This window comes from Poromitra crassiceps, assembly GCF_964638095.1.
Source record: "Poromitra crassiceps genome assembly, chromosome: 7".
NCBI lineage: Eukaryota > Metazoa > Chordata > Actinopteri > Beryciformes > Melamphaidae > Poromitra > Poromitra crassiceps.
This window is the reverse complement of record NC_139628.1, coordinates 38,459,861-38,486,815: the sequence shown is the minus strand read 5'-3', so window position 1 is coordinate 38,486,815 and position 26,955 is coordinate 38,459,861. Positions and strand designations below refer to the sequence as shown.

The 26,955-nt window shown below is 42.7% G+C and overlaps 1 protein-coding gene across 1 annotated transcript; it reads left to right on the top strand.

Annotated features, from left to right (window-relative positions):
• The first annotated feature begins 2,507 nt into the window (after positions 1-2,507).
• Positions 2,508-24,453, top strand: etnppl (ethanolamine-phosphate phospho-lyase). Its single transcript, XM_083640266.1, has 13 exons — positions 2,508-2,629; positions 3,322-3,440; positions 5,036-5,195; positions 7,761-7,835; positions 8,180-8,273; positions 13,526-13,642; positions 14,591-14,673; positions 15,522-15,747; positions 17,151-17,305; positions 19,201-19,290; positions 20,308-20,438; positions 20,641-20,702; positions 23,934-24,453. Exons 1-13 carry the CDS (start codon positions 2,571-2,573, stop codon positions 24,021-24,023), a joined length of 1,461 nt encoding a protein of 486 aa, XP_083496392.1. The 5' UTR covers positions 2,508-2,570; the 3' UTR covers positions 24,024-24,453.
• The last annotated feature ends 2,502 nt before the right edge of the window (positions 24,454-26,955 follow it).

Sequence of the window (26,955 nt, the reverse complement as noted above, 5' to 3'; positions counted from 1 at the left end):
TGCCACATCTGAGTGTTTGTCATTGACACTGAGATTTTTTTTTCTTTTTCTGCAGAAAAGAAACACTAGTTTATTCGATGCGCCACGCAATATAGGATCATTTTAGGATCATTGACCCCTTTATTCCTCTGCATTAAGCTGAACGGCAGCACTCGTCTTTCATCAGAACTCCTACTTGGAGACTTTTACCAGTCCTATTGCCTCCGATAAGATACAGCCTTGTTAAGACTGTATGGCCACATACTATCAAACAGTTAAATTAAAATCCAGTCTCAATGCAAGAACAAAATTGTCCACTTTGTGGCTAATTTGAGTTAAAATCGCATTTCTGTTTTTGTGGAATGTTTTTCTTTTATTTCTTTTTTTTACACACTTGATTGAAATTTCATTGAAAATCCTGACATTTCATATGACTGTACTGTTGGAGCCAAATAAAGACAGTCTTTCAATTACATGGGCTTGAATTTATTGGGAGGCCTTCTCATTATCCTAATTAATTACAATAGGCCAATAAATAGAGTGATTGGATATAGAGTTTTATAGCAGCATACTGTATGCAAACATACACAATTACATGTTATGTGACATGAAAAGCTTGTAGGCTATCGGTTAGGCCATGGCCGTACCCAGGATTTGAGAAATACCGAGGTCATATATATTCTGCATACAGGCCACACAGTACGCCGAAGCAACGCTCAACCGAAGCTGTACCTACGCTGAACCCACAAGTTTAATTTAGGCGTCCTTGTTAACAGGTGAAGCCGTTCACACCACCCACGTGCGTGCCACGTTGACGCCTTGCCGAAGCCACGCTTCACGCCACGCCGAAGCGATCACTCAGGACTGATGCCGAATTTCCAAGCGTGACGCTGAAGCCGTGAGGCATGAAGTCATTGGGAGTTGTCGGCGGGTTCAAGGCGCGAGAGTAGGCGCTGAGAGGAGAAGAGAAGGCGTCTTGTGTGAACAGTAAGGCGTACATTCAGCTTGTGCCTGCTTCAAGCGTCAGTTCTGCTTACGCTACCCATTCACTTCAATAGAACTGTCCCCAAAGTCTAGCCCCAATGCAAAATGTGAACGTTGTGGTGAGAGTTATATGTCTTGTCTTCCTTCTATATAGCACACAGAGAGCAAGCAAATTGTTGCATTTCTGATCAACTATGTCATATTTCATGTTATTTATGAAGGCTTTAAAACATCAATGACAGATGAATAGATCTGGGGTCCGAGGCTATTTTTCTTAAAAAAATAAAAAATAAAATAAAATAAAAGGACTAAAGAAAAAAATAAGAGGTCATGACCTCGGTGTTCTCAATGGTAGTTACGGCCATGCTGTAGGCTACCTACATACAGGTCTGCCAGCATATTGTTTAAGGCTAGCTTTTTTTTTTTTTTTGACAACAATAGTAATACAATGACAAAGAATAACAGACAAACAAATATACAACGCCAGGGATTACAGAAAAAACATTGCAATTACAAAAAGAAAAAAAAGTGCAGTAGGCTATACATATAAATTAAAGGTCCCATTCCGTGCAAAAGCTGTTTTTACTTGTAAATGCATATATACTGCTGTCAGCCCTCCCTGTAATGAGTGGTCACACGCTCAGAACTGCCACAGTTGGATTTGTCCCTATCCAGCGTCCCTCTGCAGTCTCCTCCAAGCCACACCCCCAAACGCTTCGTTTGCCCAGAGGGGAATCTGGGGGAATCGGGACGTCACTAGCTTTCTTCTGCATACTGCGCGGGTCTCTCTCACACAAGCTACCTGCACCATTTAGTCTATAGCCACAAAATTAACACTTCTAGCTGGAGCGACGCCAACTGTACGTGATCCAGCAACTGCAGAGGTGCATTCGGTAAGTCTAGGCATTTTGAGATGTCCTCTTTAGCGTAGTACCGTTTAGTTAACGATAACTCGCAACCTAGCGTGCTGGTCCACAGACGCTAATCTGATTGGCCGCTGGGAGCCTGGGGCGGGCTCTCCCTCAGCGGCCAATGGGAACTGTTAGTTCTGAATATATTATAGAAACAGGCCATTCTTGGAAAGCGACCAGAAGAGGGAGTGAGAACTCCGTCACAACAAACGGGTTTGCTATATTTTCGACAGATTAATCCAGAATCATGTTTTATGGACCAGAGACACACGTTTTTAAGAGGTTACAGCTGCACGAATTGGGACCTTTAAAGCAATATGCCAAAATTGGAGCATAAATTCAAGGTTTTCACAGCTTTACTATTGCATGAGGTAGCTAATGTTCTGATGTAGGACTCTGCTTCTTTCTTAAACGTGTAAAAAGAGGGTTTGATTTCATATAGGCTAGCTAGTTGCCTATATGAAAATGCACCTGCCTCAACCTGACGTGACGTCACTGTCCTGGAGTGGAGTCACCTGCAAGTTCTGACCGCGGTGAAGCGACACCTATAGGTGGCAGCATGGAAGAGCTGGGCGTGCGTGCGTGCGTGCGTGCGTGTGTGTGTGTGTGACTGCCGAGTCTTGCGCTGAGTGGAGCTGATACAATCTGTTGTTGGTGAAGAGACAAGTGTCCTGAAGTGTCAGGTCAAATATCGGGATGTCGACGGAAATCTTTGATAAGAAGGAGACTGTCGACTTGAGGAAGAAGCACATTGGGTAAGATCTCTCTCACTCTGCATTTATATGGTGTCGCTTGTTATCTTTTCTTTTTTAACAAGTTGATGAATTCAAAATTTCCGTTGAGGATTTAAGTCAATGGCATCTCCCGCTGCGTCCTATTCATATGATTACAAGACAGACTAAAAACAGAACAGACTATCTACTGTAGGCTACCTTCCCTTAAATTGCATATAAGAGCTGTTTTATCTCACAAGACATCTAATGCGCCCTCCCTTATCTTTCGCAATTATGCAACACAATGTTTCAACTTTTCAAGTGTTTTTATGTCGAAACTATAGATTTGCAACGAGTTGTCATGGTTGACAAAATACCATAGCTACTTCTCTTTTTTCATTGTTTGATAGGATTAAAAACTAACAGGACCATTTGGTTGACAAAATACCATAGCTACTTCTCTTTTTTCATTGTTTCATAGGATTATAAACTAACAGGACCATTTGTCATGAGTGATTTACATTATTGTAAACCCAGTTCAATTGTGTTAATAATAATAATAATATTAGTAATAATAAGAATAACCTAATAATAATAGCCTACATCATTGCAATTTATAGGGCCTTTTTTCATTTTCCTAATTTGGCTCATTAAAACTGTTGCAACCAGGTCAAATGCACTATGTGTAGCCTTGCCTACAGGGAATATGATCATTAATATTAATTCCATTGCAGGCCATCTTGTAAGGTTTTCTTCAGCCATGACCCAATCAAGATCGTGCGAGCCAAAGGCCAGTACATGTATGATGAAAAAGGAGAGCGGTATTTGGATTGCATCAACAATGTGGCTCACGGTAAACACACACACACACACACACACACACACACACACACACGAAAAGATAAATTATGTCATATCAAGCCCCCTTATATATTGCACATCCTCACACCAAACATTGCAAACCTGCAGCCACTTATTCTGGCAACACTTTACAATAAGTGTCACTAAATTAAAGGTTACCTAATGCTTATGTGTTAACTAACCCTTAATTAACAGTTAACTAATGTGTCTAGTAATAATTTACTAATGGTGTTCAGTTATTAATGTATGCATTATTTCATTATTTAAGTGTGGGTTTAGTTGTTTAGGGTTAGGGTTAGTTAATGCTTAGGGCTAGAGTTAATAAACATGAACTAAGGCTTATGCTTATTAAGCATGAATTATTTCTTATTAATGCTTATTAAGCATTAACTCTTGCTTATTCATGCTTATTAAGCATTAATTATTGCTTACTAATGATTAAGCATTAAGTAACCGTTAATTTAGTGACCCTTACGGTAAAGTGTTATTCTCTAGTCTATTGCATGCAGACAGGTTGTTTCTTTCAGCACAGGCTGGCATTCAAACGTGGGATCAAAGTAGGTTAGAGGTGTTATATATTTAGCCTCTGTCTTCGCTATGTCTTCAGCCTACATGCTGTTGTTTATGTGTCTCGATGTCTCATCCAAATAAGTGTCATGTGATGCCAGTGCGGGTGCACAGAGTTGTAACGTCTAAAGCAGTGAGTGACTGAAACTGCACCGTCTTGGTGCAACAAACAGGAAAGTATCAAAGGGGCTCTCCTCTGGCGTACCACATTCAATACGCTTATAATTTAAACGCAGGGCCTGCAATTTAGTGCCTTTAATATCAGTTGTCGTGGTTGGTTTTCCAGTGACCTCAGAGGCCGCTTACAACCCCGTGATTTAAAGGATGAGTTCACCCAAAAATGAAAATGCAGTCATTATCTATTCACCCCCATGGAAGGACGGGTAGGACGGACGTTTTGTGTAGTCAACAAAACATTAATGTGGGGTTTCACAGCAAAACACCATTGCAGAATTCCCCCAAACAGTGGAAGTGGATGGTGACCAACTTTCAAACATAAAAAAAGACAACATAAAAACAAGCCTGCGAAGTCTCCACAAGCTCTGAGATGTCAAGTTGACTTGAAAAGCATCATTTGCACATCATTTAGCTGGAATCTTCACCATGTTGCTCAAAGAAGGTGAAGTGCAATTACTGTAGCCTGCTACGTGCTACATGTACAGTGAAGATTTCAGCAAAGAACAGGGTGTGATCAGGGGCGTAGTGGAGGGTAAACGCAAGTAAACACAGTTTAACCACTGCTTTGAAATGAGGCAAAAAAGTTTATTATTATTTTCAGATCAACTATATCAATCAATGCGGGGAAACAACGTGGGTAAACTACTCACCTTGCATAGTTTACCCACCTCTGTATTTACCACTACACCCCTGGGTGTAATGACCTCTTTTCAAGTCAACTTGGCATCTCAGGGCTTGTGGAGCCTTGGATTACGCCAGGTGAGCAGTATGGAGGCATTTTATGTTTTTTGTTTGTTTGCTTGTTTTTTCTTTTCTTTTTTTCATCCTTCCTCCATTTCTCAGTGGGCCACAGCCACCCAGATGTGGTGAAGGCTGGCGCTGAGCAGATGGAACTACTGAACACCAACTCGCGTTTCCTGCACGACAACCTGGTGCTGTACGCCCAGAGACTGCAGGCCACACTGCCCGACCAGCTGTCCGTCTGCTACTTTGTCAACTCCGGGTACGTCCGCATTTCTCTCGTAGTTCGCACACTTTCCCCTCACACCAAATAATGCTTGTCTGGACCTAAACAACCTGCTTTTTAAAGACCCCCTGAAGTCAAAAATATGTTTTTCTTCTTGTTTCTTCAGCTGGATGCTTGAGCTTCACTGTGCAGAATGATGTATGTGGAGTTGGATACTAGAAGGCTGTTTTCACATTCGTTTGCTGAATGTGGAAAGTTTCTCTGTGCTCACTGATAATTCAACTTTTAGAGGGCGGGCCTACGAGCATGATTTGTGACATCACAAAAAAGTTTAGAAGCCAACACTGAGAATGGACTTTACAGTGGAGACATCTTGTGTCCAGCAGGAAAACCTTTGAGATGAAATATCTTTGCATATTCATAGACAGGAATTTTTAATGAGGGAGGAGTAGATGTCATTTGTAAGGATTTTAACAAGATAATTTAACCTTTTTTGTGAGGGAGAAAACATATCAGACATAAATAATTATTCAAAGCCGAGTATTTTATACATACAAAACAAAACATGACTTTAGGGGGTCTTTAAAGTAAAAAGTCAAAAATTGACGTGGATCATCCATATTATCTTATCTGCACCAGCCTTCCCCCTGGTCTGGGTTCTTCAAGCCTCTCAGTTGTGCTGATCAAGAATCAGTGGCAATATTATCTTGGCCATCTCCTTTATAACAATGTGAAAGCTGAAAGTGGTCCCGGATCAGCGTTCCCACATTGCTGCACTGCCAAAACAAACAAACAAATTGCGTCGATTTCCCAGAATGAGCTCATGTTGCCTTACAGTGCCACAAGGTGATCATGTCCAGCTTGTGCCCTGCCTTGACCTGGAGATGCTTGGGACTCAGGGGGGGACAGGTATGAGAGGGGGAACCATGTCTAATTAGTTTATTTAATGGGGACAATGCACATTATACAATATCCTATCCACCATTATACATTAACCTATCCACTGGTGTAGTTACTCATTTACTACAGTTGTTGCAGATCTACAGTGTGAAGAGGAATTATCTAATCCTGTGTAATAAGGATGTACAGTATATCATGATGTGCTTCACTTCACTAAGCACATGATCTGTGCGTTTGTTACTTAAAGACCCCGTGAAGTCATGTTTTAAGATGTATATACAATACTCTGCTACTTTAATAATAATTATTATTATTGTAATAAATATTTAAATAATTTGTGTTTGATATGGTTTTTCCACAAAAAGGTTAAATTATCTTGTTAAAATCCTTAAAATGACTTCCCCTCCTTCTCCCTCATTAAAAATTACAGAATCTGTGCAAATGTGCAAATAGTGTTGATTTTGAAAGTTCTGGACAGGAATTTGCTCCAAGTATTTGTGATGTCACAAATCATGCTTGTGGGAAATCGCCTTTTCAGAGAGCACAGAGAAACTTTCCACTTTCAGCAGATGAATGTGAAAACAGCCTTCTAGTGTCAAACTCTGCACATACATCATCCTGCACAGTGAAGTGCAAACATCCCACTGAAGGAACAAGATGAAAAATATATTCTTCAGCGGAGCGGGTCTTTAAAGGAAAATCAATGATAAAAGTTATAAACATCACAAAGGAGAGGCACTTATTAAATCAGTGTTCAAAAGTTCAGACGTTATTCCTGCAAAAATCCAAAAGTTTTTGAAGCTCTGCTCAGAGAGCTCAACCAGACCGTCTTGAAGGGGAGAAAGAAATACTACAACGTGTTGATGATAAAGGTACATGTAGATAGCAACAGATAAAGGTAGATAGAAACAGATATAAAGATAGCAACAGATATAAGAGTCAGCCAATGGGGGAAGAATCATGAATGCACACCCGCTGTGGCGGGTGCATGTCAACAACCAGCGCTGGTGTTTTGCAATGTGACCACACATGCAATCAGAGGCACAAAACTGGTGAAGATAGCTAACAGCATCCCCTTAAAGCGTTAGCTAACATACTGTACAGTATATGAACATGTGCCAAAGGTTAAGTTTACCTGTAAATCACAGGCAGTAAAACAAGGGTGGGGCAAAGAAAGCAGATATTCTAGTTAGTATATGAGCAATGAGTTTCAGTTCAGTTTTATTTGGTCAGAGTTAATCTATACAGCCTGTAAAGTAAACAGGCATGTCAGCCTCAGTGTTGAATGTATCTGCTGGAGTCTGTGAAATAGATTAATAGCAAATTATAAAACAAATAGTGTAACTTCAATGGCTGGTGTTGCGTGCAGTTGGAGGAATGATCATATAAATGATCCGAAGTTATGATATTTAAAAACAAAAACACATATAAAAACTCACAGTATTCTGCAGTGATCCACAACTATAATGCTACTGTTGACTTTACGCAGGAAGCGAAATGCAGAAGTTTTAATAATTCGGTATGAACCTGTATGAACCTGTATGAACCTGCGCATATTTACAGTAATGATTTCATTACCACCTTGGGCTGTAAAATATCAAACCTTGTCTGGCTTGCTAGTGATATCCACGGCTTCACCTGTGTATTCTGTGGTGACTGAGTAACCCTGAGTAAGTAACCCTTGCCCCCTTTGAACTTCAGCTCTGAAGCCAACGACCTGGCCCTGCGTCTAGCCTGGCAGTACACGGGCCACAAACATATCATCACGCTTGACAAGTAAGTGCAGCATGGGCAAAACCAAAGTGTATTATTATGATCATGATTCCGAGAAGAATGGAATCTGATCCCACTGTAAACCACCTTGCTGTAAACGGAGAAAACATAACGCCAGCTCAATGTTATAATTGAGAGGAGTGATGATGAGACTTACATTCTGTCTGTTTTTACATTCACACATCTTTTCAGTGTTTACCATTTGTTTTTGTAAGGGTTTTATTGATTTGAGTTGAATGTACCCCAGTGTTCAATGATTCCGATAAACTATTCAACAACATCCGTTCTATCCAGACATAATCAAACTGCTTTCCTTGAACTGTCACCGTGCTTTCCTCTGTTTGTAGTGCATACCATGGCCACGTTTCATCGCTAATTGACATCAGTCCTTATAAGTTCCACCAGCTGTCAGACGCACAGCAGAATCCATCTGTTCACGTGGTGAGTGCCACTCTCTGCCTGTTTTGCTGCATGCACACACCATCAAAACACCATGACTCAACTTGCTCTGCTGAGTTCTGGCAGGCCACTGTGTGTGCTCACACCTGCGCACACGTGTGTGTGTGTGTGTGTGTGTGTGTGTGTGTGTGTGTGTGTGTGTGTGTGTGTGTGTGTGTGTGTGTGTGTGTGTATGTCTGTGAGTGTGTGTGTGTGTGTGTGTGTGTGTGTGTGTGTGTGTGTGTGTGTGTGTGTGTGTGTGTGTGTGTGTGTGTGTGTGTGTGTGAAAGAGAGAGAGAGAGAGGGAGGGAGAGGGAGAGAGAGATGGAGGCAGAGGCATCTGCATGTGTGCAATGCATAATGGTCATGTGTGTGCATCCGTAGATATAGGACGAATCAGCGTGACATCGTCACTTGCCACCCAGAAATGCGGAACCCCGCGGCAGTTAACTACTATGAGTTGCGCCAAACAAACGTTAATATCTCAAAAACTATACATCACATCGCTTATATTTTGACATTCTGAGTGAGAGCAGAAGTAGCTCAAGAGTTTGATGTATAATATATGCATGTCGTGTTAAATCTTGTGTGAACTGTCGCAGTTTTTAAAATGTAAACAGAGTCAGCCGGCTAGAGTCAGACACTCACGCCTCCCAAAGCTCAGGCTCCATAGGGTTCCCTTGCCGTTGCCACCCAGTGACGCGCTTTGTTTACCAAAATGCTGCTCGGCTGATCCCTCATATATGGCCACTTTTTTGGCACACCTTTTTTATGTAAACAACTTCAAAATATACATACTTCAGCATGCGCTGGGACGCGTCATCAGTGATGTTGACTGGGGTCGCAAGGTGTTTCGGGTCATTCCAACATCATACACCCTCGCCCAGTAGACCCAGCCGAGGCCGATTAAGACCCCGACCCGCGTCCCGGAAGCAGCCGCTACGGATCAGCCTTCCTACTCTGTCTGCAACGTTGCCCGCGGAAGGGTTGATCACTCCCAATCCGCTGCAATAGAGCCAGTGCTACGTCGCAGCATTGAAAGACCCTTCGGTGCATGGAGGCTCAGGCATTGTGGGTTGTCTCCCAGCCGCTCTCCTCCTTCGTCTTACCAGGCCCTCTCTCAACAACACAGGCAGCTAGTCTGTACCTGGTTGTCAGGCATCCAATGGAAAAATAGATGCCTCAAGAAGGCCTGTGCGCTGCACGTCATCCGGCTGCGCCGAGCACCTCGCTCTAGCCTGGAGGACCCCAGGCCGCGCCGATGTTTGCACAGATTTTCGGGAGACTAATCCGTAGCGTTTGTGGATTTCTCCCTCACGAGAGAGCCAGTCTGGGTTGCTAACCCATCCCGTACCGGGTTGCCGTCTCTCCGACCGTCAACTGTCTCTCCAGTTTGTCACCAATCTATTCCTTGGTTGTCACCTAGTCTATTCCTAAGCGTCACTGGCCAGGGAAACCAGGGTTCTAGGTTCAAAATATACATACTTCAGCATGCGCTGGGACACGTCATCAGTGATGTTGACTGGGGTCGCAAGGTGTTTCGGGTCATTCCAACATCATACACCCTCGCCCAGTAGACCCGGCCGAGGCCGATTAAGACCCCGACCCGCGTCCCGGAAGCAGCCGCTACGGATCAGCCTTCCTACTCTGTCTGCAACGTTGCCCGCGGAAGGGTTGATCACTCCCAATCCGCTGCAATAGAGCCAGTGCTACGTCGCAGCATTGAAAGACCCTTCGGTGCATGGAGGCTCAGGCATTGTGGGTTGTCTCCCAGCCGCTCTCCTCCTTCGTCTTACCAACTCACTAATCTAGACAATGAGTCCAATTTAAATAAAGCTTAAATATGGGCAATATATCAATTTATATCAATATCAGACTAGATATCCTCTTAGATTCTGGATATTGTATTATTGCCTGGTTTTAAAGGCTGTATTACAGTAAAGTGATGACATTCTCTGAACTTACTAGTCTGTTCTAACTGTTCTATTATTTGCCTTTACCCACTTAGTCATTATATCTACATTACTGATGATTATTCATCAAAATATCGTTGTGTAAATATTTTGTGAAAGCACCAATTGTCATCCTTACAATAGTGTAGCAATGTCGATATCAAGGTAGTTGGTCCATAATTTTGTCCATACTAGGAATCTTGCGTGCTACACGCGCTCGATTCCTAGGGTGGCGACTCTGGAGATGATTCACATGACATGACATCACTGATGATGACATCACAATCATGACACACACCGCCGCCCGCCCACTTAGCCAATTTTAACTAAGATTGCCCAGTCCTATTTGTGGCTTTGACTTTCAACTACTGAACATTTAGCGCACTTTGTAGAAAATGCCGAGAAATGATTTTTGGTCCATATCGCCCAGCTCTAAGCATAAATATAAATCATGCCAGGCAGGGCCAACACACGTGACACAAGCGCTTCTGAATGTGGGCCATTATCATTGGTGCCGGATACACTGGTTTTAGCATCTTGACAAACGGCTGCTCTCCTGGGACTTGTCTAGCATTTACAACAGAGAACGGTGTAATGTGAATAAAGCAAACCCTGTCACTAGCCGTCCTGAGGGTGAAAAGGCCCCAGTAATGACAGAGGAGACATGTTCAAGTATGTCAAACAGCTAAACTGTTCTTTCCTGGAGGCGACCAGTGAGCACTTGGTAACTGTCTTTTGTTTGTGAGCTTAAACTTACAATTGGCATGCCTACTAGTGTATAGTGGAGTGTAACTTGTTGAACTGGATGACCATACCCAGGATTCCATTCCTGTCAGCTAAGACCAAGGTGCCAAAGCGAGCACATCATCACCCCGGTTGTTTGGGTGTGATCTTCTTGACATTTCTTCACATTAGGCCCTTAACAGCGTTATTTAAACACCACACTGGCCCGGATTATCCATATATGGCATTTGGCGAGTGCCAATGAGTTGCAGACGTCGGGTCTTTCTCTCTCCTCTCTCTCCGCTTCCCTTCTTTCTTTTTTTTTCTTTTTTTCCCCCGATTTTTTTTATCCCATTTTTATCCCCCATTAGTGCTAATTCAATTTATTTATCCTGGTTGCTACTCCACCCTCTGCCGATCTGGGGAGAGCCGAAACTGGCTCCATGCTTCCTCCGAGACATGGGCAGTTAGCCAGCCACCTCTTTTCACCAGACAGAGGAAGCTTCACCGGTAGGACATAGCATGTGGGAGGTTCACGCTATTCCAACCAGTTCCCCTCCCTCTGAACAGGCGCCCTTAATGACCAGAGGAGGAACCACATTAGCAACCAGGATATTGCATGTTTTGGTGAAGGGGGTTCCTATATGAAGGAAACCCCCCGGGAGGCACGGGGAGAACTCCACACAGAAAGGCCCTTTTGACGACCCCACCCGGGCGGTGGGCACTCGAGGACATGCGGACGGGCACGCATTCCTTCAGCATTCACAGCGTCCCGGGTGGGAATCGTCCGCTTCCCTTCTTACTCACTCGCTCACTCACTCGCTCACTCACTCACTCACTCACTCACTCACTCACTCACTCACTCACTCACTCACTCACTCACTCACTCACACACACACAGGGAGACTTTGCATTCTTATTATAGTTCTGATTCTGATAGCCGTTGGAGCAAACAATCACTGGCCCTTTAGTCAGGCCTCGCTCACAGAGTTGGCATGCAGCCTCTCCTCTCTCTCCCCCAGAGGGTTTTCATACTAGTCCACGTGACCACCCTACGCTCAGCTGTGCTCCTCTACTCAGGTGAGCTCCATTAGTAGCTAACACATTGAGCTCTCCATGGTGCTGAACCTGTTTTGACTCATTTTGGCCACTAATTAGCCATTTTTGCGCATTTAGTCGGACCTAATGACCTCATTCAAAAAGCCGGCTCCCTTGGGTCACCCGCAGCGGTGCTCTTTACACTTCCTGAAAGATTCAGCGTGCTCGCACCTAAAATGACATAGCTGTGACAATTTGCTCGCTCGTGCGCTCGCTCACTCACTCACTCACTCACTCACTCACTCACCGCACACAGACACTTCACATTCTTATAGGATACTTCTTGGAGGCTTTTCCAAAATAGCGTCCATGTCAGTGTTTTTCCCTCTAAGTAGAGAAGTCTTTAGGGAGCTGATAGAGCCAGGATGTCTCTGGTTACTCTTCTTCTGCTGAGACTCATCCTGTAGGACTGATGTGTTCCTCTGTCCCGCTGGTGGTTTCCATGCATGGACATGTTTGAGAGTTCTCCATATACAGTAGTTCAGGCTGTCTTGTTGGACATAAACACACTCATTCCTCTTTTGAGGGATGACTCGCTGACACTATTCTATATTTACTCCTTTAATATTAACTAATCTATTCATTTGGCTAATTAATATAAATTTGAATATTTATATTTACTAACTTCACAGCACTTACAATAATTTGTAGATACTGTTGTGTGGGAGCTGTCTTCCTAATAGGCCTACAGTTTAAACAGCATCTAGTTCTTTCAAATATTTATATTTAAACAATGTTGATATAATACTTTGACCATTTTGATTACAAACTACAACTTCAATACCTTCGGCAAGACTAGATAATGAGCTGAGTCATCAGTGCAACACGTTGTGAGGTCCCTCTCTGTCCTGTGATAGCATTGGTGTATTTTGATATGGCTGCCTGTGGAATACCCAGCTCTAAAGTTACATGCTAATGTTGGAGTGATTCGGTCTGTTTCACCAGCTTGCATGCTTTATTCATGATCGCCGACTATAAGGAAATTTACTTTTCAGATGCTTGTAATAGCTTTCCTGCTTACCCACTGGCTAGCTACGCTGACCAATAGCTTCTTGGAAGCGTAGTGTGAAATGTAAATAACCCAAAGATAAAATACGGTACCTGTTTTGACAACTTCACTGGGCAGTTCTCAAACATTCAACTATACCTATTTGTCATTGATATTCACAGAAATCCTCAGGTGACTGGATGGTATCTGGATGACTTTTTACATATTTTGCACCAAAATGTCATAGTTTGTTAAACAGTAACATGCTGCGCAGGTCAATAGCCTCAAAAACCAACAAGCCTGTTTGAGCAGGTCAGCCAATGTATTAAAACTTTGCGATCAAGATTGATTTTTAAAATGTTTAAAAAGTTTTTAGGCTGACTAAAATATTGTAATCCTCAGCCCCATTATTGAAGGACATGGTGAGACATGCCTCCTGAAGATCTGACCTCGAATCCTCTATTTATCACTCCAACTTCCCATCCCTCACACAGGCTCCCAGCCCAGATGTCTACAGGGGCAAATACAGAGCGGACCACCCAGACCCTGCCACAGCCTACGCAGACGACGTCAAAGATATCATCCACAAAGCCCATGAGAAAGGAGGCAAGGTAGTGTGCATGTTTGATCTCCATTGTTGTGGTTGCTGGTACAAACTCTCAAGGCAAGATTGGCCTTATTGATGTCAAAGAACTACACCGACTTTTGGGGAAATGGTCCCGTTAGAGAGAGAATTACTTCTGAATTCTGAATTATGATGGAGACAATGATGAATTTACAGAACTTTTGGTACTGAGCACTGCAGTGCTTTGTGCTTTGGGACTTTCTTGTATTTATGTTGCATGTCTCGAAAAATCAAATGTTGAATTAAAAGCACTAAATGCAAGAATTTAAATGACTGGTTTCCTCAAGAAAGGGCTAACCAAAAAGCTTTGCTCATCACTACTGCATGACTGACTTTCATGGATGGTCACACGCATCTGCGAGTTACCTTGTTTTGACGCCTTTATTGGTCAGTGCTCTTTTGAAATTTTTACCCTTCCTTTTCCTCCCCATCTCTTCTTCCACTACTTCTCCCAATTCTCAGGTTCAAGCCAAGGACTTGGAGATTTAGGGTGAAATACCAGGTCCCCTCACACAGCCTGAGAACTTGCATAGTGCTTCCCAAAGTGCCCAAGCTCGTTGGCCTAGGTTCCTATGTTCAAAAGCCCAACCCAAAGGAATGTCCAAGCTTTCAGTGGCAAGGAGGACGGGATTTCAGCCTAAAGATCGATCGTACAGAATACCTTTAGCAGCTTCGTGTTTGTGCAGACCAGTGAAGACACTGTCCAGGAGTTTTTCATTTTTCTCCATTGCATTGCCCTGTTCTCCAAGACCTAACATGCAGTTGTGTTCCAGCATTATGTGATTGCCTCTCTCTCGTCTGTGAGGTGACAACCCACTAACAACCAAAAAGTGATATCCTGACATTGCCGAAAGCTGGAGATTCACAGGTTGCCGCCTACCAGAAGTCCCGGCCTGGCTTTGTGTTGGGTCTGATATGCTCTTCTCTTGTGCAGATTGCTGCTTTTATTGCCGAGTCGCTGCAGAGTTGCGGTGGGCAAGTCATTCCCCCCGTGGGCTACTTCCAGAAAGTGGCAAAGTATGTACCCAAGAGATTGCATTCACTTCATGCTCAGTGGCTGTATGTACAGTAAGGTGGTGTTCATTGTGTCACCACTAGTATACGATGAGAGTAAAAGATGTAGAGAAAGTTTGTTTACCTTAGCTGCATGCACACTGCAGGAATTCTCCAACCAATGAACAGACACAAAAGACTGCACCAGACAGCAAAATTGGTGATTTATACTCAACATTGGGGCTTATTTCATAAGATATGTATCAATGATTTGTCCATTTGGTTTCTCTTGCTTCATTCAAAAACTGCAGTAATGTTTTCTTGAGAATCTGCACTTTGGAGGCTGTTCCCCAATGCTAGAAAAACTTTGACAAACTCCTTGTTTTGTCTCTTCGCCTCTGCACTCTAACCTCTGTGTGCTCATTCACTACAAGCAGTCTAAAGCCCATGACACACCAATCAAACATTATCCAACAAACACAGATGTTTGTTTGATGTGACATGGCTGCCTGTCCTTGTTTGGAGATGTTTGGTCAGATTCCACATGTTCAATCCTTGTTTGTACGTATTTGCCAATGGCAGAGCAATCAAACATTCTCCAACAACTGCCAACAAGAATGTCTTAAACTGTAATCTACCCTTGAAGATGATTATGGATAGAGCGAATGAACAATGTGTGTAACTGTGCGTACATGTGAGCAAACATGTGCACGTGAGTGAGTGAGTGAGTTAATGAGTGAGTGAGTTAATGAGTGAGTGAGTGAGTGAGTGAGTGAGTGAGTGAGTGAGTGAGCGAGCGAGCGAGCGAGTGAGTGCTGGAATGAGAGAGCGCCTCGACCTGCACACCTCTGGATTCTGCTGTCCTTCTGCAGACACGTTCGTCAGGCCGGGGGCGTGTTCATCGCCGATGAGGTCCAAGTGGGCTTCGGGCGCGTCGGCACCCATTTCTGGGCCTTCCAGCTTCAGGGAGACGACTTTGTGCCCGACATCGTCACCATGGGCAAACCCATCGGCAACGGACACCCCATGTCATGCGTGATCACCACCAAAGAGGTGGCAGAGGCCTTCATGTCATCGGGGATGGAGTACTTCAATACAGTAAGCGCATTATGTCCCACGATCTGAATAAAAGTGCCATTTTGCTTTGATGACATCCAGCAGAATACCAAATATTCAATTAACCTGAACACATTACACGATCTTTGTTCTGTCTCGATTGTTGACCAGAAATAGCACCGACCTAACCCCATCCTTGACATAAAGTTCTTGTCCATATTTGCTTAGCATTCAAACCCATCTGGTTTCCACATTATAGGGGGAAATACATGTGTGTGCAGGCCAGATTCTTTCTTTGACAGACAGTGTCAGTTTACAGCCATTTCCTGTCAAAGAAAAATGTAGAGGAAAAATAATCTAAATTTCCTTTCTTGTCATACTGGAGATCTTTCAACCATACTTGATCTGTTCCAGTCATATCATGCAAATGATGTTCACTTGGTTGATCTAGATCAGGGATGGGCAACTTTGATGATAGAGAGGGGGGCCACAAAAAAATCTCATCGCTACCAGACCGTTCACTTTCACCTGTATCCTACTGTAACACCATCACTCCCAATTATAGCTACTGTTATAATTTGATGAAAAGGACTGGTAATCAAAGTTTATTATACCAACATTTATATTTTTCATTATTCGAATTTACTAATTCTTCCATTCAGATGACACCAGAAACTTTGCTCTAGCTTTAAAACAGCCCACTACAGCAATTTGATGGGGTACATCACCCAACTGTCATATTCATCAGATTAGCAATGTTGCATGTGCAATGTGCATCCTGGATATAGTTTGATACAATAGCATTAGCTCAAATGCTAACTTAAACAGTATGTGGATCGGATGGACACTGCTAATGCCCTTAGCGCCATGTTCTGGGATGTACAGTACAATAAAAACACAGATTTGGGTGGTCTAACCTAACCAAAACGTCCGCCTTGTAATATATATATATATATATATATATATATATATATATATATATATATATATATATATATATATATATACGTATATATTATTATCATTATTATTTTAATTGACCCACAAACTCACTGAGTGAGGTCGGGGGCCGCCAGTTGCCCACCCCTGATCAAGATTGAGTGTGTAGGGGTAAACTGAATTGATAGTCTTCTATCAATCTAGCAAAAAAATAAAACACTCACTCAAAAGCAGACAATATAAAATAATATAATATAATATAATATAATATAATATAATATAATATAATATAATATAATATAATATAATATACAGTTGAAGCCCTTTAAGTGAAACAAAGTCTTGAGCCTCTGTCTTGAGGTCCTGTCCACAGTTGCCTCACATTGCAAATTGAAGTGGTACAGTACACCGAGTCCCTTGGTGATCGAGCGACAGATTTCTCATGTGGTGTGTGAACCTAACCTTGGTGTAATCTTCCCTCTGTGTCTGGGTTTTGGATTTCCTAGTTTGGTGGTAACCCGGTGTCCTGTGCCATCGGTCTGGCCGTGCTAGACGCGATCGAGAAAGAAGACCTCCAGGGCAATGCACTGCGTGTGGGGGGCTACCTGACCAAGCTGCTGGAAGAGCAGAAGAAGAAGCACCCACTGCTGGGGGATATAAGGTGTACAATCACACACAGATACAGATACTGTCACTTACAGAAAGGGACACACTGCAACAGTTGAATCACAAGATACTGTATATGGGTCTTTATAAAATGGCTCTCTCAAATCAAGCAATCTGATTGGTTCACAGCCATTGTATAATTCCAGTAACCAAGTTCAATAACCCATGGCCATGGGTTATTGGTTGCCATGGCAACTCTCTTACTAAAAGGCAGCGCTGCGCTCGAGCCAAACAGCTTTCTCCTGATCTGCTGTATGGAGGGTCACTAGTCCTTACAATGAGTCATTATGGACGCATGATGGCGCAACTCTCTTACTAAAAGTACCTCAAAAACAAAATGGCGGAGACAACTTTCAGATCCTTGTGAATCGATCTTCGCTTATAACTTTACTAATACTTCGCAGAAAATGATGTTTTGTACAAGAATAGACGCGGGCTAATGTCTTAACCCCTCTCTCGCGCACCCTCACTCTTAACCCCGCATCTCTAAATAAGACGTAACGTTACTTGGTACAGCTCTGGGTGTCGGACTTTGCAAAAAGCTCTCAGGTTCGCAGCAAGCGCCAGGATTGGCCAATGTCGACTTCAGTCTCCAGAACGATCCAATCAAATCACCCGCAGGTCTATCTTCTTGCTAGAGGTCCCGCCTTACAGTAGTGTTTCAACTGACTCTCAGAATACCATGCCAGTCGGACTTATAGTGTTATTATTATTATATTATTATACTTGGAACCCTTTTATAAAAGCAATATAGCACTCGAGCAGCGTGTGTTGTGGAATATATCCCCCTGCTCAGTTGTTATCCCACTCGGCCTGCGGCCTCGTGGGATAACAACTGATCAGGGGGATATATTCACCACAACACACTTGCTCTCGTGATATATTGCTTAAATATATATCTGATTAGATGAAAACATGCACACACTGCAGTTTTAAATTCAGCACTATGCTGAGTCATGTTTTTCTAATCTCTTGGCCAAAGTGCAAGTCTATGATGTAACAACATTAAAGTGGAAATCAGTGAGAATGAGATTCACTTTTTTATTATTTTGCTTTTGATTCTAACTTTCATGAAGTGGCTATATCAGCATGGAGAGCAGCAAAATAGAAATTTCTGTATATGTGTGTTAAATTTGTATTGCTATGGAAATGTCACAGATTATTAGAGTACTTTAAAGGCACACTTTGCTAACACAGAGACCACACCAAGTGTACGAAATGAAAGTAGTTTATTGTAAGGATAGGATGGGGGTAAGGATAGGTGGGGTCGTGGTGTGGCATCTGGGAACCCAGTGGTTCAGACTCTGAGTGGGGGTAGTGCCTCGGGCGAAGCGCAGCTTCACTGGATGAACTTGCAGCTTCGTCATTCCCCTGTGGTTCCTGTAAATTTATGAAGGAGTAGAGAAGAAGCTACGCAAATGACAGTACCAGCCCTAAGATGCATGTCTTTGATGGTGGGAGGAAACCGGAGTACCCGGAGAGAACCCACGCAGGCACGGGGAGAACATGCAAACTCCACACAGGAAGGACCTGGGACCCTGGACCTTCTGCCATGAGGCAACAGAGTGCTAACCACTGGGCCACCACATGCTAAAGGGGGGTAGCACGTTTATGTATAGTATGCATGGGGGGTGATGGAGTCACAGGTGGTTGAATTAGGCGCAGGTGGTTGTATTATCGAGTGAGAGGGTGGCGTGGTCTAGTTCCTGAACTTTAGTTATACTAACTCCATATTTACGCTGATGTAAATGGAAGGAAACGATATTCTTTTGACCCAGAGTGTTTTGAGACCATACTTGTTGTAACATCTCAGAAAAGTAGGGAAGTGCGTATAGGATTACATGTGAATCAGAGGTCACTCCAGGTCAAATGGTGTCCTGGTGTCCACAGGGGCTGCGGCCTGTTCGTGGGGGCGGAGCTGGTGAGGGACAGGGTGACGCTCACTCCTGCAACAGCAGAGGCTCAAGAAATCATATACAAGTAAGTTTATGGGTCTGTATGCGTACTGTCTGGGTCGCCCAAACCTGGGTGTGTTTGTGATTTACTCCTCGGTTTACAGTAGGTCAGTATTGCTATGCTATGCACCATGCTTGAGGCAAAAACAGAACAGACATTGCCACATTTTTACAGTGACTTTCTTTGAAGCAGTGTGTTATTTGAAACTTTTGAAAGGTACTCATTAAGAGACCTCAAACTATGGTGAAAAGCATTTCAGCATTCTTTGTGCCCATATTCATCATCTTTAAATACCCCCTAAAGTCGTCATGTTTTAAGATGTATATGAAATACTTTAATTTGACTAATAATCTGTTAAATAAATTATCTTGTTAAAATCCTTAGAATGACTTCCCCTCCTCCCTCATTGAAAATTCCAGAATGTGTAAATATGCAAATATTGTTTACTTTTAGAGTTGAACTGGTGAATACTGAACAGGGATTGGCTCCAAGTATTTGTGATGTCACAAATCATACTTGTAGGAAATTGCCTTTTCTCTGAGCATAGAGAAACTTTCCACTTTCAGCAGACGGCTGTGAAAACAGCCTTCTAGTGTCAAACTCTCTGCACAGACATTCTGCACAGTGAAGAGAACAACATCCAACTGAAGGAACAAGAAGAGAGGACATTTTTGAGAGGAAGGGGTGTTTAAATTTGACAACTTTGATGCCCAAAATGTAACAAAAACTGAGAAAGCATGCCTGATGGAGGTACTTGACTGAAGTTTTCTCTTGTTTTTGTGGAGTCGGTCTCCTTCGCACGATGTCACTCAGGTGTGCAAAAGCTCTCTTTATTCAGGGAAGAGCGTCGATCATATCAGAGGTGGACGACATTGATTGCCGGATATCCGATACTTAATAAAAGGCCAATGTCGGCCTAATGCAAACCGATATATTATCTATATCTATTATCTATTATCTAAATAGCTCAGACACTCTCATTTGAATGCGTGGGGTTAGTAGAGAATGCGGAAACAATTTCTCAACTACGTCTCTCCTCAGACTGAAGGAAGAGCACGTGCTGCTCAGTGCTGACGGACCTCATCGCAACGTCCTCAAGTTCAAGCCGCCCATGTGCTTCACTGAGGAGGACGCCGACACGGTGGTGGAGAAAATCGGCCGCATTCTCACAGGTACCTTCCACCTTCCCATGAGTTCGGTACTGTATCTGTGCCGCTGTCTAGGAAGGAGGTGGTGAAGCTCGCAGGTCTGCCTGCCTCATTCGTCATTGAAAGGTCTCAAGGTGTATACATGTAATGATACTGGTCTAACCGCTGTTCTGCAAGCGCTCTCGTTCATATGCATGCATGTGTCTGTGTGTGTTTGTGTTTCCAGACCTAGAGAAAGCACTCTGCTTGAGCCTGCCTAACACAGAGACTCTACAGAGCAAGAGAAGGGTAAGTCTGGCTTTGGCCCATTTCTAAGCAGCTTCCCATTTGCTTCAATTGTTTCCTCTCCCAAAGATCGGCGAGAACCTGATCGACTTAAGCTATATCATCATGACTTCTGGACCAAAACTTGATTAAATCCAATCTGATCTTTGGATAAAGAAGGCAAATCATGTGTGTGTGTGTGTGTGTGTGTGTGTGTGTGTGTGTGTGTGTGTGTGTGTGTGTGTGTGTGTGTGTGTGTGTGTGTGTGTGTGTGTGTGTGTGTGCGTGCGTGCGTGCGTGCGTGCGTGCGTGCGTGCGTGCGTGCGTGTGCGTGTGCGTGTGCGTGTGCGTGTCTGTGTCTGTGTCTGTGTCTGTGTCTGTGTGTGTGTGCGTGCGCGTGCGCGTGTGCGTGTGCGTGTGTTTGTGTGTGTGTGTGTGGGGGGGGGGGGGGGGGGGGACTGGCAGGCAGAGAAAGACAGACCCAACAAACATACAGAAGAGACGTGAGAATCTAAGCCAAACTGCAGTAACTGTGTGAGAAATGAAACTCAAAAATGACTTCAGTTTATATCCTGACAAAATGATAGTAACATTTATATGGCTTTTTTTTGTCGATATTACGATATTTGTCGCTATTACATGACCCCTCTGACATTTAATTAATACACAAAAAGTAGTTACTGCTGCTTGCCTGTGTATAGGCCTATTCACCTTATGTTCGAATGCGGGGGTCAGCCAATTACTTGCGATTGTGTTGGCACTTCCTGTGGCAGTACAGTGCTTATATTGTGTTGGTTCTGTTATCGGCCTATAGAATCATCTGTCACTCAATGTGAAATTGCAGCCCGTTCTCACTCCGACGGCTTCCAGTGAGTCAGACTAGGTTTGAGCAGGTAAAACGTTTTGAACAGGAAGTCGTAACACAACCGGGTCAAGTGGGCGGGGCTACATAAGGTGAATACCAGTGCCACACAATATCCTGGTTGCTAATGTGGTGCCTCCTCTGGTCGTTAGGGGCGCCTGTTCGGAGGAAGGGGAACTCGTTGGAATAGCGTGATCCTCCCACGTGCTATGTCCTACCGGGGAAGCTTCCCCTGTCAGGTGAAAAGAAGCGGCTGGCTACTGCCCATGTCTCGGAGGAAGCATGGAGCCAGTTTCGGCTCTCCCCAGATTGGCAGAGGGTGGAGCAGCAACCAGGATAAATAAATTAAAATTCGCACTAGGCTAATGGGGGATAAAAATGGGATAAAAAATCGGGGGGCAAATATAAAAAAAAAAAAAAAAAACTTGAATCCATTCTACCTCGCATAAGCCCATTAGGGGTTCTTGTCTCTGCACCTGCACAATCTTTTCATCCATTTGCATCCTTTTATTTGTTCTTGATTTGACTATGTGCTAAATAAATAAAGTTCTGACAGACATTGCACATTAACAGATACACAGGAGCCGATTAGACTTCTTAGACTTTATAATGACAACATACTGTACTCAAGTCAAAACATGTCAGAAAAATATGCACGTAAGCATGCTCTGTGTCTCTCTCTCTCTCTCACACACACACACACACACACACACACACACACACACACACACACACACACACACACACACACAAACAAACCAGTTTCACTAGTTAGAATGTATTTAAAAAAAGCAGCCTAAAGACCCACCTTTTTCACGCTGCGTTCGACTAGGGCCTGTTTTTGATCCTCTATTTAAGTGTTTTTATTTTTATTTCATTTTTTATTCTGTGTACTTTCTCTTGTGAAGCACCTTGAGATGTCAGTTTTGATTTGAAAGTGTGCTATACAAATACAATTCACTATTATTATTTTATTATTATTTGTGTCTACCCCTCCGGCACTGCTGTAAGCAAAACGTGTGAACAGGTTCGAGGGGCCCAGAAGGGTCAAGTCACGAATTTTTTTTTTTTTTTTTTTTTTTGCAGGCCAGGCCAGGCCACTCACTGAACAGCAGGTCAGGCGCCGCCTACTGGTTTACTAGTGGTTTTATTACTTTATTCAGGTTTAAAGTGGGTGCATCTCATTGTAAAATTGGACTTGGCCCAAATTGGGCTTCAAACGGCCCAAATCAGGCTTCAAACGGCCCAAATCTGGCATTAAACGACCCAAATAGGGCTTCAAACGGCTCAAATCTGGCTTCAAACGGCCCAAAAAATTTTCACGCGCGTCGGCCCGTATCGGCCTGGCCTGCTTGGTATCTAATGCCCGGCCTGAATTATGATCCCAGTCCGCCCCTGGTGGTGAGTGATGACTGTCTGTCTGCCTGGCGAGATAATTGAAGGTGAGCGAGCTGCGAGACAGTGAGCGAGTGAACGACAGACAGTGAGTGACACTGACAGATTTTTTAGCAATAACCAAGAAAGTAAGTGTTTAGTCTGTCTCTTAAGTAATGTTACCTGTGTGACACGTTGGGATGCTACTGGCTAATCATGCATGATGCCAATTGCCAAGCTCCCGAAGTCAGGTATGCAGGTGGCTATATGCATGGTTTCAGTTTCATGACCCAATAAGTAACAAAAAGAGGTGGTGTAAAGGTAAAAACAACATAATATATTTTATTTTATTTTTCAATCGTTCCTATCAGGAATAAATAAATGTCCCTCTGTATGTTTTTTTTATTATCGATGATGACTTTGTGTGTTGTGTACGGCTTGGGTTGTGTACCTGTGTTTGTAGGTGTCATTTTGATATGAATTTGGCTAAAACAGTTTGTGTTTGTTAGTTACAATTATGTTGACAGGAGAGCTGAGCAGGTGGTGACATGAAAGAGAATATACTGAATAATGACATCACAACAGTATAATCCTAATGTTGATTTAAAATGATATATTACTCTAAATATGGCTTAAAAAGGGAAAAACAAAAACTCAATTTTTTTTCGGCGGCGCCGTGGACCTCCCCTATTTCGGAACCCTGGCTACGGCCCTGGTCACGAGCGCAGCTTACCTATCTCAAATGCTAATTTAGCATGATGCCTTTTCACTACAATGCAACAATATCAAAAGAAGTTTGACTCCATTCATAATAATAGTATTTCCATTATGTGGTCCTTCTTGGCAGTTGTGGTCCTAAATGCTGGTATAGATTGTTTATGCTTTCTGGATAGAGAAAGACGCATTTACTAATGAAAATGGGTGGCATTCCAGTCATGCATGTTGGTTTCTGTCAAACATTTATTGATCTTCATACTCATTGATTTATATCTCAACGTTATTCATGGTTTTGTCCCAAGCTGCCCACAGATGAAAACGGACACAACCATCACAATGGGGAGAGCAGGCAACGGGACCCTCGACAAAAAACCAAACGCCTCAAGACATAACAGACCTCTGCAGAGCCCCGGCATGCTGTCTCTGTCAAGCTTTAGGTGTGCTTGGTTTAGCGTACACTCTATCTTAAAGCTGATAAAATCATCCACAAATGTATACAGTCAATGGTGTGAACGCAGTCCATCCTCCTCCAGCATGAAAGATTACCAGGTGCATCTAAGTATTTTGGAGATAACAAACAGTTTTCCAACAACAATGTAAAAAAAAACACAAGTGCCTTAGCATGTAACCTACAGTATTTTTTTATGTTGATAATTTTATATAATTCAGATTACATTAATGTCAATGTGGATAAAGTAAAATGAAAATGGATAAAGGAAGTGGCTTTTGCTCAAATATAATATACTTTTTTCCCTCTGATGTCCAATTTCCATCTCTACGTTCAGCAAATCATACTTGTAATAAATTAATATATGGCTTTGATCTGCTTACTTTGGATTTGGTGACAAGTAATTTATCATCACTTTTCTTTTCTTAATATTTGAGATAATATAAGAGAATACATTTGTAAAAGATGTGTTTTTGTTGTTGATCGAAAACATTCAAGCTACCCATTAAATGTGCATGTTGACTTTTTCATAGATAAGCTAAAAATGAAATGATACAAGCATTAAGTCCATCTGTCTAATATTGTGCAGTGAGCTATCATAGTAACCAGTGTTGGGGAGTAGTGAACTACATGTAGTTGAACTACGTAGTTGAACTACATGTAGTTGAACTACATTTTGCAGTAGCTTGCTGGTAGTACAACTAAATTCATATTTGCATAGTGAATCAAGTAGTTAAACTACTTTTTGGTCATTTTTGTGTAGTTTAACTACTCAAACTACAAACTACAATTTTGGGCAATAAAATGAAAGGAACAGACACGGCTCCAGGATTTTTTTCTAAGGGGGGTTTGGGGGAGGCTAGATCAATACGTGGGGTGGGTGGGGGTGCTAAGAAACAAAAGCCTTGTCTTGTCTACTTCAACAGTCAAAGATCAAGGTCTAAAGCTACAATACGACAATACGAATCAGTCAGCTTGGGTGGTGGTGGTTGCTTAAACCTGTGCTAAACCTCTGGTGTCACTCCACATTTACTCTTTAGGCTTTAGGGCAAGGTGTCACAAATTAATAGTCTACTGGAAACCCCCCCCCCCCCCCCCCCCCCCCCACACACACACACACCAGCTTTATGTTGATTGACAGCTGAAATGTAACATTTAAAAAACCAGACAGGTCAAACTTTTTGCAGTGGGATTTTGGCCAAACTCTCTTAGTCTCGCTCTCTCTCACTGTCTCTCTATAGTGCCTTTTAAACATGAAATCTGGATCATGTCAGGCTAGAGAGAGCAGGATATTTTCAGGTTTTGTCTTTCTAAACATGAGGGGTCTTTGTTAAGAAACAACTGGATATGAGCCGTTTTTTCTGCCAGTGTGTGGGGGGGGGGGGGGGGGGGGGGGGCGCGGTAGCATGTATCAAAAACAAGAAATGTGATAGGAAACAGCTTTAGCGAATTTGTAGCCAAACTTGTGTGATACATAAACACAGGACAACACAACAAAGCACAAAGACTTACATACATACATAACTGGACCTCAAATCCCCCTTCCACCACAGACAGCAATTAACAGAGTTCCCACACATTTTCATGGATCAAATTTATAAAATCTTCCATGACTTTTCAGGGATCAATAATTCCCTTGTCAAGCTGTGACCTATGACCTCCCGACAATACGACTTCCGGGTCCAAGCCCCAAGCCTCTCTGCGTTGTCAATATGCTGCAGTGCTGTGTCCCTCATTGTTGGAATAGATCCGAGGCTAAAAAAACATTCAACTGTCATTCTACTGCTTTCCTTGCGATGAGAAAGAGAAGAGGAAATGGCTGCAGTTAATAGGCCTAATGCCTGGTTCAGACTACACGAATTCAGCCCGATATTAGTTAATAAGATACATTACAATTCGGAGAAATACGTAGAAAAACAAAGTTTGGCGCTAAGTCTAAAAAGATTATCAATAAAAAGTGGTGTTAGGTTAAAAAAGAATTCATAAAAAGATATCTAAATAGATTCACGGGTTTCGCCATAGTTGTTTTGAATGAGGCGAATGAGGAGCGGTGCCGCTTGACCCCGGAGGTGATGCGGGTTGAAAGACTGTCGTCAGTCTTAAAGGAACACTCCGCCCATTTTCAACCAGCTTTGTATCATTAGAACATCAGTAGTATATCAGAAAACTGTAAACGGTTTTGAAGTCTGTCATTTAATTTGACAGTTATTGAGTGTTAAAGTGTGGACCAGTGACATCACTGGTCCACACTAACTCAAATTAATAACTCATTAACTCAAATCAACTCTCAATAACTGTCAAACTAGATGACGGTTTTGAAGTCATTCATCTAGTTGGACAGTTATTGAGAGTTGATTTGAGTTATGTCAATAGCTACAGAGAATCAATTTGCCGTTATATGTTACATTACATGGAAGGTTATCCACGGGAAGATTACTGTAACAATTTCATTACACACAACAACATTTCATGACTTTTCATAAACTTTCAAGGATTTTAACAATTCCATGAGTTTTACAGGCCTGGAAAACAAGATTTGGAAATGCCATGACTTTTCCAGGTTTTCCATGGCCGTGGGAACCCTGAGTTCAATGTTTCTCTCTTCAAGTCTCCTTTACAACCAAAACCTTTACCACAGACTGAGCAATTCAATTGTTAACTCTCTTGTGTGGACTATCATGTGTCTCTTCAAGTTTCCTTTACAACCAAAACATTTACCACAGACTGAGCAATTAAATGGTTTATCTCCTGTGTGGACTATCGTGTGTTTCTTCAAATCCCCTTTTTGACCAAAACCTTTACCACAGACTGAGCAAATAAATTGTTTATCTCCTGTGTGGACTATCATGTGTCTCTTCAAGTCTGCTTTATGACCA

What these genes read in the sequence shown, in the direction of transcription:
- etnppl (XM_083640266.1), top strand. Translation starts at nt 2,571, where the DNA reads ATGTCGACGGAAATCTTTGATAAGAAGGAGACTGTCGACTTGAGGAAG. An exon ending in AGAATCCATCTGTTCACGTG is followed by an intron (nt 8,274 to 13,525) that starts GTGAGTGCCACT and finishes TCCCTCACACAG; the next exon opens with GCTCCCAGCCCAGATGTCTA. An exon ending in GGATGGAGTACTTCAATACA is followed by an intron (nt 15,748 to 17,150) that starts GTAAGCGCATTA and finishes TGGATTTCCTAG; the next exon opens with TTTGGTGGTAACCCGGTGTC.